This window comes from Halichoeres trimaculatus, unplaced genomic scaffold (genome assembly GCF_033239565.1).
Source record: "Halichoeres trimaculatus isolate MK-OKI-2021-1 unplaced genomic scaffold, fHalTri1.1 fHalTri1_scaffold_14, whole genome shotgun sequence".
NCBI lineage: Eukaryota > Metazoa > Chordata > Actinopteri > Labriformes > Labridae > Halichoeres > Halichoeres trimaculatus.
Genome location: NW_027437192.1, coordinates 688,932 through 703,269, shown reverse-complemented (window position 1 = coordinate 703,269; position 14,338 = coordinate 688,932). Strand labels below are relative to the sequence as shown.

Below are 14,338 nucleotides of genomic sequence, written 5' to 3'. Positions count from 1 at the left end.
AGGCTAAAGCATGAGCTAAAGACTTGAACATAAAATGAAGGCTTTAGCTTACATTAGCTTTAGCTTACATTAGCTCTCCTTGGTGAGGTTGGAGTTGGTAGATGAGCTCTGGTAGGACAGAACCAGGATTCACTAATGTTACACGTTACAGACACGTCTCAGAGCACCGGGCTGTGAGGAGAGAGAAATATAGCAGCTGCTAAGCTACGCTACAAACTGACAAAGTTAGCTTGTTGTCAGGTTTCAAAGTGTAGCTTTAGCTAACTGTTGATAAATACCTTACCTCGTGGAGCTGGATCTGGGGAAAAGTTGATTCAAACAAAGGAAATATGTTTTGGTCTGATCTATTTGACAAGACACTTGACACTCTGGACACTTTTCCCAAATGTAAATATAAATAAATTCCCAAATGTTGAATTAATGAGCTTAAAGTCCTCAGACAGTCAGAGGTCAGGCTGCAGGAGTCTGTCATGTTCCTGTGGAGTTTAAATGTCATCAGACAGAGCTCATCCAGCAGAGGAGACAGTTTGACAACAAAGCCCTCATATTGCTTTAAGACAGGCTGAACATTATACAACCCCTGCCCCCCTCAGAGCCCCCCACCCACCCACCCACCCCTTCAGTCCGGGCTGCTGCTGTGTTGGACTCCGGAGCGTCACCCCGACCTGACGCACTGTTGTACCAGAGCGCAGCTGTCACCATTACTTCACGCTTATTGGCCCGAGCCCGAGAGAGCCCGAGGCAAACAAGGGGGAGAGGCGGAGAGGAGTTGGACCTCTGCTCCATCGATCCAGCGCAGACAGAGCCGCTCAGAGCCGCTCACACTTTCTGCCGGACGTTGGACACAATCCCGCGCTTGGCTTTCTGACGGAGGAATGCGTTTGGTGGATTCAGGGTCTGAAACATGCTCCTGGGAAATCTGGTAAGACCGCGACGGCTCGCTGCTTCGCTTCCTCTCTGTTTTTAGCTTTAATTCAAAGCCTCCCCCTCCTCTTCCTCCCCCCCCCCTCCTCCTCTTCCTCCCCCGTGTGTGTATCGACCTGTGGGGGACGGGACGGGGCTGCACTTTGCCTCACATCAATGAAAACCTTCAAGTTAGAGCGGGTTACCTGAAGAGAGGGATTACATAACTGTGAGGGGGACACGGACCGTGGAGCTGTGAGGATGAGGATGGTGAGGGCAGTGAGGATGAGGAGGAGGATGAAGGTGATGATGGTGGAGGAGCTCAATGTCAACAGTGACACATGGTTTGCTGAGCAGTGGGTGAGGTAAAGGTGAGGTAAAGGTGAGGTAAAGGTGAGCTGTAGGTAAATGGTTACATTTGGGCTGTCCTCTGCCCACCTTCATCTTCATCATCATCATCATCATCATCTTCATCATCAGTAATCTATAGGTGTGGAGGATGACCTTGGTGTTTAAAGCTGCTTCATGATGTGGTCTACCTGTGTTTACAGCTGAATACTGTCCTTTGATTGGTTAGAGCGTCATCAGCGTCAGACTGCAAACATTCATTTAGACCGAGGGTGTTCAACCTGTGGCTCTGGACCCTCATGCGGCCCTTTGACTCCTCTGCAGTGGCTCCTTGTAGCTTTTAAAAATATTATTAAAATAAAGAATAGTTATTTTTCTTCCAGAGGGTATTGATGATTAAAGTCACTGACACTAAATAAAATCCTGTGTTAACATTTAGTTGAACTAAATCTTCATCCCATCTGTCAATAAAGCCTGCCACCGCTCTACTTCACCTCCTACAACATCAACAGCCCACCAACTTTCCATGCACCTGTGGCTAACCTCAAGTTTTACAGCCCTGGGAAGATAACTACATCTACAAAAAGACTCATCTGGAAGAAAATACTGATTTTAATTCTGTGTGGATGGATTCATTTAACTGATAACGAGCTGGATTAATATACATGATTGATATGTGGAAAGACGTTAGCAAACAACAAAATATGAAAATGATGAGTTGTGCAATATTATTAAAATATGTTATCAAATATCTAGTATTCTTTAATATATATATAAAAAAATACATACATTTTAAATTTATTTAAAGAAATAAATAAGTATATAAATTTAAATAAAATTCAAATTTTTGATTTTTTTTTTTTTAATAAAAAAATTGTTTGAGATATTTGCAATAACTTTTGGAATTTTTTGAAAATGTTTAAATTTTATTTGTTAAGTTCTTTCAAATTTGTAAAATGTAAAAAAAATATATTTTTTTTGCAAATGTAGTTAACTTCAATAAAATGAATTATTTTGCAAATTTTTTAAACTGCAACATTTTTATTTAACTTTTGGATTTTTTAAAAATAATTTTTGCAAATTTTTTAAATTTCAAAAAGTTTTGAATTTCTTGCAAACTTAGAATTTCAAAAACGAAGATACTACATATACAATTTAAAATAAATAAATAAATAAATAAAACCTTGTTTAGGTAATCATTCAATGGGTATGTATATCTTTTATTATAAAGTATTTATTGTGAAGACAACGTAGATTTTGTGGCTCCTGAATGACTTTGATCCAGGTGAGCTGAGGTAAAGGTTGCAGAGCCCTGGTTTAAACCGTCCCTTCATTAAGGGACATAAACAGATTAACATTAAGTTTTTTTGTGAACGCGTTAATTGAACCCACTCTAAAGGAGGAAACTAACCGGTGTTACAGTTTAAGTAGCGACCCGTTGATGGAGGACTCTGATGGGAAGCTTCCTCCTCCAACAGCTTTAGATCCCCGTTAAGTCCTGATCTGATCCCTGTGACAGAAAAACTTCAGGTCAGGCTGTTGGATCGTTGTTGGAGGACTCAGCGCTGTCAGAGGTAGAGACTTGGTTTTAGAGCAGGTTCTTGTTCTTCTGTGTTTGTCAGATCTGGACAACAACAAATTTTATTAACATTTACGGGTCTAGACCTGTAAATGTTTTTGTAAAGTGTCTTGAAATAACATTTGTTATGATTTGGCGCTATATAAATAAAGATTGATTGATTGATTGATTGATTGACCTCTGGGGCTGGTTTGGAGGATAATCTGACTGAACCAGTTCTTTGTCTTTGGACCCCTGAACCAGTGAGAACAGGTCCAGGACTGTGGGAAAACCCACCAGGGTTCCTCTGGTGTGATCTGATAAAGAGTTGTGTTTGAGAGGAGCCTGGACCATCAGGGTCTGGTCTGAGGTTTCTGGGGTTGGTGTGGAGTGGAAGAACAAATGTAAAGCCCGCTTCATCGCCTGGTTCTGGTTTCTGACTCCTTCCAGGGAACTCAGAGGCTCCCTGACTCCATCCAGCTGGTTTCTGAGGGCTGTTATTGAAACATGTGTTTACTCTCGTTAAACCTGAACATGTGAGAGGCTCTGTGCAGGACCCAGCTCCAGATCCGGCTCTGCTGGTCGCCGCCTCCTCCACAGCTTCATCTGCTTCCACTCCAGCTGCTGATGTCCCTGGATGACTTCCTGACAGAGGGGTTGGGATGCTGGTCAGGAGTGATACAAATGTTCATTTACAGACTCTGCAGTGTCTCCACAAAGAATCTCTAGGTTCGCAGGAAAAACATGTGAAAATCAGTCAGCGGTTAGATTTCCTGACACACATGATTCATCAGGACCAGGGCTCTGCTGCCTTTACCTTCATTAGAGCCATCTTTACCTCAGCTCACCTGGATTAGAGTCAACCTGAAGCAATAAAATCTACTTTATCTTCAGGAAAAAGACCATAGAGTGTGTAAAAATCAAAAAATTATTAAAATCTAAAACTGAATAGTTACCAAAAAATAAGCTCTTTTACTTTATGAAACTGAACATGTGGCATCTGAGTTTTTATTTTTAAAATACCTGCAACAATTTTAAAATAAATATATTTAAAAAATAACCAAAGTTTGAGAAATTCAAAAAAGTTTCAAAACTCTAAAAAAAAAACAATTAACAAAATTTTTAACAAATTTTCAAAAATTTTTAAAAAATGAAATTTTCAAAATTTGTCAAAATTAAAAAAAAAAATTAATAAAATTTTGAAAATTAATTAAATGTTTTTACAATTTGCAAAAACATAAAAAAGAAATATTAAAATTTGCAAAAAAAAAGGCTTTTTTTTTAAACATTTTTCAAAATCTGCCAAAAAAATTGTAAAATCTGGAAATTAAATAAATTTGCACAAGTTTTAAACAATTTTTAAATTAAAAAAAATTGCAAGAATGTCAAAATTTTTGACACAATATACTAATTGATAACATATTTTGATAATATCTCTTAACTCCTCATATTTTGTTGTTTCCTAATGTCTCGCCACGTATCAGTTGTGTTTATTGAGCCGGTACGTTGTGAGTTAAATGAATCCATCCACACAGATCAAAATCTGTATTTTCTTCCTGATTTCTCTTTTGTCTTTAATCATCAATACCCTCTGTAAGAAAAATAACTATTCTTTATTTCGATAATATATTTCAAAGCTACAAGGAGCCACTGCAGAGGAGTCAAAGGGCCACATGAGGCTCCAGAGCCGCAGGTTGAACACCCTTGATCAGGACAGTTTCCACTTCCTCTCAGTCCATCTTAAACGGCTCGGGTCCAGAGAAGTCTGCCTTTGGATCAGGTTTCTGGTTCCCTCTTGGTCCAGTCTGACCCTGACGCTGTGGATGCGGTGACCTCCCCTACAGAGTCCTGTCTGTGGTGGCTCTGTGTGGTCCATGTTTCCTGTCCTGGCCTCTCCTGACGTCTTTATCTGGTGTCTCTGAGCTGCGTCTTGTCCGGGAGCTAAACTTAGACCAGAATCACTCCACACTCAGCGTTTGTAGTGCCCCCCTCCTGGCTGCTGATGACCTTTGACCCTCTCAGGAGGAGCTGCGAGGTGTCACAGGAAACGCCTCATCATGGCGTCCCTGAGGAGTGTCTAACGGCTGGTGTGTCTCTCTCTGCAGGTAGTGTTTGTTTTCTGTCTGTGGGCTCCTCACGTCAGCAGAGCTTATGTTTTTCAAGCCAGTCGTCCGTCAGAGGGCGGAGACAACCCCCCGCCGCAGGTTAAAGGTGAGAGTGGGCGCCATGGAGGGTTTCTGGACGAGTCGATCCAAAAATATTTCTGTTTAAACACTTTTATGTCAGCAGTCTTTAATTTTAAATGTTTTAAATGTTAAAAGTGGATCAGCTCCACCTGCAGACCCAGCCCTTTGTGCATGAATCTCCGATGATGAATTTCAGACTCAGCTCAATCTGACAGATATCTGCACAGACGCCTTCATTTACACCAAACAAACTCACAATATCTCTTCCAGACAACTGTGCAGCATCAAAATGAGCTGAGGAAGATAAAAATAACAAAGTGCGTGGTCATTTTAATCATTTAGCAGCACTGTCTGCACTGAGCATGCTCAGAAAACCTGTTAGATTGGGGACTAATTGAGGAGTGAGTGTGGACCTGCAGCTCTGTCTCCGTCTGACCCTGTCCCTGTCCTCCTGCAGACTTCTCAGAGTGGGTCAGCTCCGCGGGCTCCTGTAAGGGGAGGTGCTTCGAGCTGGACGAGGCCAAACCTCCAGGATGCAGGTGTGACAATCTGTGTAAAACCTACTACAGCTGCTGCTCCGACTTCGACAAGCTGTGTCTGAAAACAGGTCAGTGTGACGCTTTATAAATATGAACACAAGATTAACTCATTAGCTGCCATTTGCAGAGCATCTTGAACGATCTTTAAAGACCCAAATAATAATGTTTTCTCTGACCATGTAAACACCAAAGTTTCTTACGAAGAGTGGACTCTTCTTTTATTTCTCTCTTCCTGTTTCTGGTCCAAAAAACAGACAAGACATACTTTGTTATGATCATGTTCATCTCGGGCGCTCCATCCTTTGATCCTCTCCATGATCTCCGTCGTCTTTTCTCACGATGGCGCCGCTCTTTCTCTCTGAACTACAGCGACACATCCTCAGTTGGAGCGTGAGCTGCCTCAACTTTTCTGACTGTCAGCGTCTCACTGTGTCTCTGTCATTTCACATTTCTCCTCATATCCATGCTGAGCTCTCGTCCAAAGAGCGCACCGCTCTCACCCACAGTGGTTTACGAGCAGGATTTTGATTGACAAGCTCCACCAGACCCCGCCTCCCTCCGCTGAAAAATATAATTAACTTCTATAGACGCAGTAAACAGTAATCGAATGTCAATGGCAGGGAACACGGACATTTTAATTAATATTGTCCACTAGGAAAAAAAGAGGATTTACAAATCTTCTTTTTTTCGTGTATTCACTCATTAGTCATGCACTATCATTCTGTTAAGCCCTAAAATTCAAATTCTTTATGTGGGGACCTTCAGCAGATATAAGATTAAAATGTGATTAATTAGATCAATTAATTACAAATCCTGTAATTAATTAGATTATTTTTTAATCTCCTGACAGCACTATTTACCACGTAACGGCTGATGAATGTACTTTAAAGTAGTGTCCACAAAAAAAAATCATCTTCTGAACAAAACAAACAGGATTTTGTTGTTTAAACTTGTGTATGAGAATATTCAATGATTTAGTCTTCTACCAAAATCTGTTTGAATTGAAAAGTGCTGCTTCTGATGTTGAATATTGATGTGATTAAAATGTGATTAATTACGATTAATCGATTATTTTTTTAATCAGGTCCCACCATGAGTTTGAACCTGTGAGACTGTCTCTGTGTCAGAGCTCAGTGTTTTCTGCACAGGGGAAGTTAAGATGTGGATTTTCTGGGTGAATAAGTTTACATCAACTTTTTCCCAAACAGGACAGATTGTGAAATAAGCTTCAGGACTTTTTCCATCACAGGATGAGTCCACATGTGGCTCTGTGGGAGGCGCAGGGTGGAGTCTGTGGGAGGCGCAGAGGGAGGAGTTAAAACATGTGTCTTCATCAGTCTCCATCTGAAGCTGGTTTAAACTCTGTTTGGTGAAAAGTGCATCTTGAAAACATTAAGCGCTGAGGGCTGGGATGATTTCCAGCAGAAAACGTTTGCAGAGCTGGACCCTGAGCCACCGCGCGTGTGTGTGTGTGTGTGTGTGTGTGTGTGTGTGTGTGTGTGAGTGTGTGTGTGTGTGTGTGTTAATTAACGAGCCCTGCTCTCCTCTCTGAGAGAGTGAAGGTGCTGAGCTGTGATTGGTCCCTGCTCAGAGTGCTGCTTCCTGCTGCGCTCATCAGGCCGTCAGCCTCGCCGTCAGCCTCCGTGATGAAGTGGCGTGTAATGAACTCTCTCCTTCCTGTGTCTCAGCGGGGGGCTTTGAGTGCATGCCTGATCGCTGCGGGGAGGAGAGGAACGATGATCACGCCTGTCACTGCTCCGAGGACTGCCTGGAGAGAGGAGACTGCTGCTCCAACTACAAGTCTCTGTGCAAAGGTACTCACCCCACACGCCGCTACGCCGCCACGCCTCTGAGCGGCGCCGCGCAGCAGGTAGAGCGTCTGAATGACATGCACGCCGCAGCTAACGACTCTGTGCTCATGTTTGTTTGTGAGGTGAGACTTCGTGGGTGCAGGGGGACTGTGAGGAGATCCAGAGTCCTGAGTGTCCTGCAGGGTGAGTGACGCCACACTCTGCAGCCATAAACACAGCCCCGTGTGTGTGTGTGTGTGTGTGTGTGTGTGTGTGTGTGTGTGTGTGTGTGTGTGTGTGTGTGTGTGTGTGTGTCATCAAACACTCATCCAGCTCCTGCTCTGTCTCCTCAGGTTCATCCGTCCTCCTCTCATCATGCTGTCTCTGGACGGTTTCAGAGCGTCTTACCTGAAGAAGGGGAAGTCCGTCATCCCCAACATCCACAAGCTCAGTACGTCTGCTCCTCCTCTCTGCTCTCTCTGTTCCAGGTGTAATCAGGCTCCTAATGAGTGTCTGCTCGCTGTAAGCCCCGCCCCTCACCGTAAACCCCGCCCCCTGTTACATGTTTGAGTTTCTAAACAACCAAAGGTCATAAACGCTTCCTCAGGAGATTCCTCTGAATCTCCTTCCCTCTCTCTCAGGTTGATGCTGCAGCTTTCGTTTCTTCTGTTCAGACGTTTCCTTTTTGCTGAGAGTTTTCCCGCTTGTTCAAACCTTCCTCCATGTCCTGTTTTTTCTTTTTTTTTTTTTTGTCTGGACTCTTCCTCTTTTTTTATAATTTCGGTCTGGTCCAAATCATTTCCACCTTGTCTAGATATTTTCCTCTTGTCCAGACCTTTTCTCTTTTCAAGATTTTCATCCAAGTCCAGAAGTTTTCTTCTTGCCCAGATTTTTTCCCTCTGTCACAACTTTTTCTTCTTGCCTAGATTTTTGCAGAGTTTTCAGTTTTTTCCCATATTTCAACCTTGTCTGCACTTTTTCTCTTGTCCAGACTTTTTCTCTTTGTTCAGACATTTCAGCCTTGTCCAGACTTTCCTTCCTGTCCTGACTATTTCTCCTTGTCAGGACTTTCCCTCCTGCACCAGACATTTCCTTCTTGCTGAGGGTTTTCCTCTTTGTTCAATCCTACCTTCATGTCCACATTTTTCTTTTGTCCTCCTTCAAACTTTTCCTATTTTTTTCATGAACTTCAGTCGTGTCCAAAACATTTCCACCTCGTCCCAACTTTTTCCCCATGTCCTGACTTTTTTCTCTTTTTCAAGTTTTTCCCCCCAGTCCAAATATTTTCTTCTTGCCCGTATGTTTTTTTTCCTCTGGTCAAAATTTTGTCTTTTTGTCTTCACTTTTCCCCCTTGTCCAGACGTTTACTTGTCCAGACTTTCCTTCCTATCCTGACCATTTCTCCTTGTCCAGACTTTTTCTCCTTGTCTGTTTTTTCAGTCTTATCCAGACATCCCCACCTGGTCTAGACTTTCCCTCCTTGTCAGGACTTTTCCTCCTACTCCAGACCTTTTCTTCTTGTTTAGGGTTTCTCTCTTTGTTCAAACTTTTCCTCCTTGTCCAATCATTTACACCTTGCCAAGACTTTCCCCACTTTGTCCAAGCTTTTATCCCCGGCCGGACTTTTTCTCTTTATCAAGACTTTTCCTCTTGTCTAGACCTTTCCTTCTTGTCCAAGCTTTTCTCCTTGTCTAGATTTTTACTTGTGCAGACTTTTCCTTCCTGTCCCGATTATTTCTCTTTGTCCAGACTTTTCATTTTTGTGTGTTAGTTTAGTTTTTTCTAGACTTGTCCAGACTTTTTTTCCTGTCCAGACTTTTTTCTCTTTTTCAAAACATTTTCTCCAAGTCCATTTCCTCCTTGCTCAGTGTTTCCTCTTTTTCCTCCATGTCCAGATTTTGATTTTTATCCAGAAGTTTCCTTCTTATCCTGACTTTTTATCCTTGTCCAAACTTTTCCATCCTCATCTGTTGTTTTGGTTTTGTTCAGAGATTTTCAACTTATCCAGATTTTATTTCTTTGTTCAGACTTTTCCTCTTATCCTGACTTTCCCCGCTTGTCCAAACACTTCCTCATTTCCTGTGGCGTTAAACTCAGCCCAGGACTGATTTTTTCACAGTAATTTGTCAGAATAAATCTGAGTATCTCTAACATCAGCTCAGTTTGGCTCTTGAAGCTGTTTCTTGACTCTGTAACTCGTTTCTTTCAGTCTGAGCCTGAAGTGTTGATGTTTGGCTCTTTTCAGGATCATGTGGTACCACAGCGCCCTACATGAGGCCGGTCTACCCGTCAAAGACCTTCCCTAACTTATACACACTGGCCACAGTAAGTGCTGAGCTCTGAGTGTGTGTGTGTGTGTGTGTGTGTGTGTTCATGTAGTCAACATGTGAGCACAGAGAGGACAGGAAACCAGGACACGCCACATGTCGGTTCATGTATGTAGGTTAGGTCAATACACATGTTTGCTAACAGCCATGTTGTGACGCCGCGGCGGCTCTGATCGTCGCTCTGATGGCGCTCTGCGGGATCTCTCTGCAGGGCCTGTACCCAGAGTCCCATGGGATTGTGGGTAACACCATGCACGACCCGGTGTTCAACGCCACCTTCAGCCTGAGGACCAGAGAGAAGCTGAACCACAGATGGTGGGGCGGGCAGCCTGTGAGTCCGCTCTGAGCGCTAACACGTCTCTTTGTCATGACACGAGCAGCTCTAACCTCTCTGTGGTCACTTCCTGTCAGAGGATTTATCATATATGATCTTTAAACCTGTAAACATGGATCTAACCTCTGTGTTTTTCTGTTCTCACAGATCTGGATCACGGCACAGGAACAAGGAGTGAAAGCAGGAACTTTCTTCTGGCCTTGGTACTTAAGTTAGTACTGGAATATTCTTCAATAGCTACAGAAACAAAACTCAAACAGCGCTAACTCTGACGTGGGTCAAACAAAGATCTGATCTGAAATAACGATCCACAGAGGCATGTGCCATGTGTGGCTCCACCTCATGGCCTGCTGGGAGGCACAGGGATCTGGACCCGGGCCAAACCCTGAGGCCATGTTTACAGTATTGATAAGGAGGATCTGAAACCCAGCGTGGGCCACATGGAGGATTCAGTCAGTGTCAGGAACTCTGAAACGCCCCAGAACCAGATCCCGTAAACTCCAGTCAGAGTCCGTCCAAAAACAAACCTTTTAAACTTTTTATATGTTTGATTTTTAAGCCCCGCCCACTTCCTGTGAGTCGTATTAACAAAACAAACAAGCTCTGAAGAAACAGACGCACAGACGGATCATTTTCACCAACATTTGCATCCCCATGACCCCGTGGTCACGAGGCCTCGTCACATCCTGACCAACGCTCGGACAATGGGCCCAAACACACTTTAACCACTCACACACACACACACACACTCACACACACACACACACACACAGAACAAAACCCCCATTCACTCAGGAACAACAGGCCCACTGAGCGTGCTCAGCAGGCGGACGCTTTCTATGATGGGACGACTGAGCGTTGTTGAAACGTCCCATCACAGGTGACCTGATGGATCTGGACTGAAGAGGTCTGGGTCCAAACAGGTCCATTTGTCTAAACACGCCGTTTGGCTGGTTCTGCACATAAACAGGGTTAAACCTGGCGAGCGGTACAGGTGTCTCCTAAATCTAAATTTGCTGTTTGGCTCCACATCGTCCGACTTTTCCAAACGGTTAGTTTGACCCAACGTGTTGATCTCCTGAGATCGAGTCAAAGGACGTTTCTGTTCAGGTCTGTGAAGTTGTCAGACTTTTTGTTTCAGAGTAAGATGTTTTTTTTTAACCACAAACAGCTGTTAGGTTCCTTTCCTTAGAGCAGGAGTTTGCAACCTTTACCTTCATAGGAGCCATTTCTCCTCCGCTCACCTGGATTAAAGTCATTCAGGAGACACAAAATCGACTTTATCTCCACAGTAAAGACAAAAAAGTGCATAAATTTGAAACATATGAGAAATCTAGTGAATAATTAAACAAGAAGATTTTGTGTTGATAAAATTATAAATATTTTGTCCCTTTTTTTAAATTTCTGACATATTTACAAATATCAAAAAAATAGAAAACTAAGTAATATCAAAGTTCATAAATGTGCAAAATTTAAGATATTTTAGTAAGATTGGGATTTTTTTCAATAAATTAAATACAAAAAAAAGAAATTGCAAAAAATTTGAAATTTCAAAACTGTTCTAAAATTTCATATATTTGCAAAAAAATATTAAAAAAACTGTCTTTTAGCAAATTTGTTTCATTTCGAATTATTTAGAAAAAATTTGGAAAAAAATGCAAATATTAGGAAAAAAGTGAAAATTACAAATTTGCAAATTCTAAAAAAATTGGAATATATATCTCTAAATTTGTAAAAAGTCTACAAAAAATGAATTTTAAAAAATTTGCAAAAAATTGATAATATATATAATAAGACAAATAATTAATACATAATAAAATAATACATAAAAATCTGCATTTCATTAATAGTTTTTTCAAATCTACAGGGAGCCAAAGCAAAGGAGGCGGAGAGCCGCATGAGGCTCCAGAGCCGCAGGTTGCAGACCCCTGCCTTAGAGCCACCGAGCTCCAGAGGCAAAGAGGACTCTGGTCTTCCCCCTCGTCCTGACCTCACCCCTTGTCTGGACTTTTCCCTCCAAGCCCAGACCTTTAGTCCATGTCAAGATACTTCCCTCTTTTACAGACTGTCCCCTTCATGTCCAGACTCTTCCAGCTCATCCAGACTTTTTCACCATGTCCAGATACCCCCCCATCGTCCAGACTTTTTCTGATTGCCAACATGTTTCCTCTTTGACCAGATTTTTGCTCCTTGTCCAGACAATTAAATTTTGTCCAGATCTTTCCTTCCTCCCCATACTTTCCCCAGTTGTCCAGATATTTCTACCTTGTCCAGATTTCTCCTGATTGCAAAGACATTCCCTCCTTCTCCAGACATTTCCCACATGTTCAGATTTCCCCCTGATGTCCAGACCCCATCCCACATTTAGACTCTTGCTCTTTGTCCAGGTGCCTCTTCCTTGTCTGGACTTTTACCCCTTTCAAAATAATTTCACCTTGTCCAGACTTTTTCTGACTGTCAGGATATTTCCACTTAGTCCAGATGTTTCCTTCCTTGCCACTCTTTCCCCAGTTGTCCAGATATTTCTACCTTGTCCAGATTTCTCCTGATTGCAAAGACATCCCCTCCTTCTCCAGATTTTCTCCCCTGTTGTCCAGACCCCGACCCCCATCCAGACCTTTACACTTTGTCCAGGTGTCTCCTCATTGTCCAGACTTTTACCCCTTGTTAAGATAATTTAACTTTGTCCAGACTTTAGCTCCATGTCCAGATATTCTTACCTTGTCCAAACTTCTCCTGTTTTCCAAGACACTCTCTCCTAGTCCAGACATTTGTTCAGATTTTTCCCCCTTGTCCAAATGTTTCCTCCTTTTCCAGATGTTTCCTTCCTGTCCAAACCATAGTCTGTATAAAACATAGACGTAGTCCTGCCAACGTCACCCGTCTGTTTCTGAAACGGAAATTGAAGCAGATCAGCTATAGCGGCCATATTGGTAGGGGCTTCGCCTACAGCTATAGGGTGCCTGTCAGTCATGTGACCAATATGGCCGCTATAGCTGATCAGGTCACCCGTCACCCATCACCCATCTGTTTCTGAAACGGAAATTGAAGCAGATCGGCTATCGGCTCATATTGGTAGTGGCAAGAGCTTTGCGTACAGCCATAGGGCGCTTGTCGGTCACATGACCCTCAGCTGTGCCTCTTATTGGGGGAGCTCGGGATCTTAATATCTTCTGAACGGCCGAGTTAGAAATAAATTCACCCCCCGTACAGTGGGTGGCGATAGAAAACTTAGCGACTCAGACAGGAGACGTTTTTTGAACCAGGCTGTAAATAGGTTAATTTGTGACTTTCTGTCCTTCCAGAGCCAGCCTCAAGAGGGCACTGGAGAGACAGCAGGTTTTATCACTTGTATCTCATACTCTCAGACCAGAGGTTGCTGCTCGGTCCGAACATTCCCCACTTATTAAATATTGACTTAATCTGCATAATCTACTTTATGGGTGCTGCTGAGGCCCAAACTTGTCTTGAAATGAATCTTTTAGCTTTTTCGTGATAAAAGTCTCTAACGTCTCTCCTCCATCCCCGTGTCTCCTCTGTCCTCAGGGTGATTCCTCTGGAGAGGAGGATTTTGACCATCCTGCGCTGGCTGCAGCTGCCCGACGACGAGAGGTTGGTCTGTGTTTCTTTAAAGAGGTCAAAGGTCGGCGGAGAGAGGCCGGCTGTCACTTTTTCTCCTGTGTTATAGAAATAATCGACCTTTGACCTTTAAAACCTGTTTCCTGAGCGGTTTTCATTTCTCTGGTTTCACAGTCGTGTTGTTTGTCAGAACTTCATCTGGTGAAATGAGTTAAAGGTGTTTGTGGATGAAGTGGAGAAAACACCGTCATGGAAACAAACCCGGGGCAGTTTTGGAAAGTTTGTTGGTTTCCTGAAACAGCAGCACACGTGTGTCAGGGTTTACTGTTTGGTTTGTTCAGGATGAGGTTTCTGTGTTTCCTGCTGAGGCCAGAGTGACGGTGATCCTCTGAGAGCCTCTTACAGACGAGGAGATAGCGTTTGTTTTTAGTGCTGAGGAGATGAGGGGTCAGTGAAGGGGTCACGAGCTGTTGGAGTGCAGCGTGGAGCGTGGAGCGTTTCCCGTGTCTCTCGGTTCAGTGTGAGTTGAGGTGAGACGCTCGCTGCCAGAAACAACAAACTCAGGAGGTTTTATCTTGTTGACTCACCGTGCTGACCTGAAAACTCACACCTGAACCTTCCCTGAGGTGAAACCTGGATTCAGTGATCCGTGTTGTTGCTCCGCAGGCCGTATGTTTACGCCGTCCACTCCGAGCAGCCCGACACCTTCGGACATCGCCTGGGGCCGCTGAGCAGCGAGGTGGGTGTGGCCGTGCAGACGTGTCAGAGCCAATC

The 14,338-nt window shown here is 43.2% G+C and overlaps 1 protein-coding gene across 1 annotated transcript in view; it reads left to right on the top strand.

Annotated features, from left to right (window-relative positions):
• Positions 1 to 880: 880 nt before the first annotated feature.
• The window catches only part of enpp2l (ectonucleotide pyrophosphatase/phosphodiesterase 2-like), a 45,719-nt gene continuing 32,261 nt past the window's right edge, over positions 881 to 14,338 (top strand). The window contains exons 1-11 of the mRNA XM_074686794.1: positions 881 to 922; positions 4,915 to 5,020; positions 5,453 to 5,602; positions 7,223 to 7,348; positions 7,468 to 7,528; positions 7,678 to 7,775; positions 9,570 to 9,649; positions 9,863 to 9,982; positions 10,133 to 10,188; positions 13,532 to 13,597; positions 14,231 to 14,303. Of these exons, the coding sequence (XP_074542895.1) occupies positions 905 to 922; positions 4,915 to 5,020; positions 5,453 to 5,602; positions 7,223 to 7,348; positions 7,468 to 7,528; positions 7,678 to 7,775; positions 9,570 to 9,649; positions 9,863 to 9,982; positions 10,133 to 10,188; positions 13,532 to 13,597; positions 14,231 to 14,303 (954 nt within the window). The 5' untranslated portion in view covers positions 881 to 904. The remainder of the gene's footprint in view (positions 923 to 4,914; positions 5,021 to 5,452; positions 5,603 to 7,222; positions 7,349 to 7,467; positions 7,529 to 7,677; positions 7,776 to 9,569; positions 9,650 to 9,862; positions 9,983 to 10,132; positions 10,189 to 13,531; positions 13,598 to 14,230; positions 14,304 to 14,338) is intronic.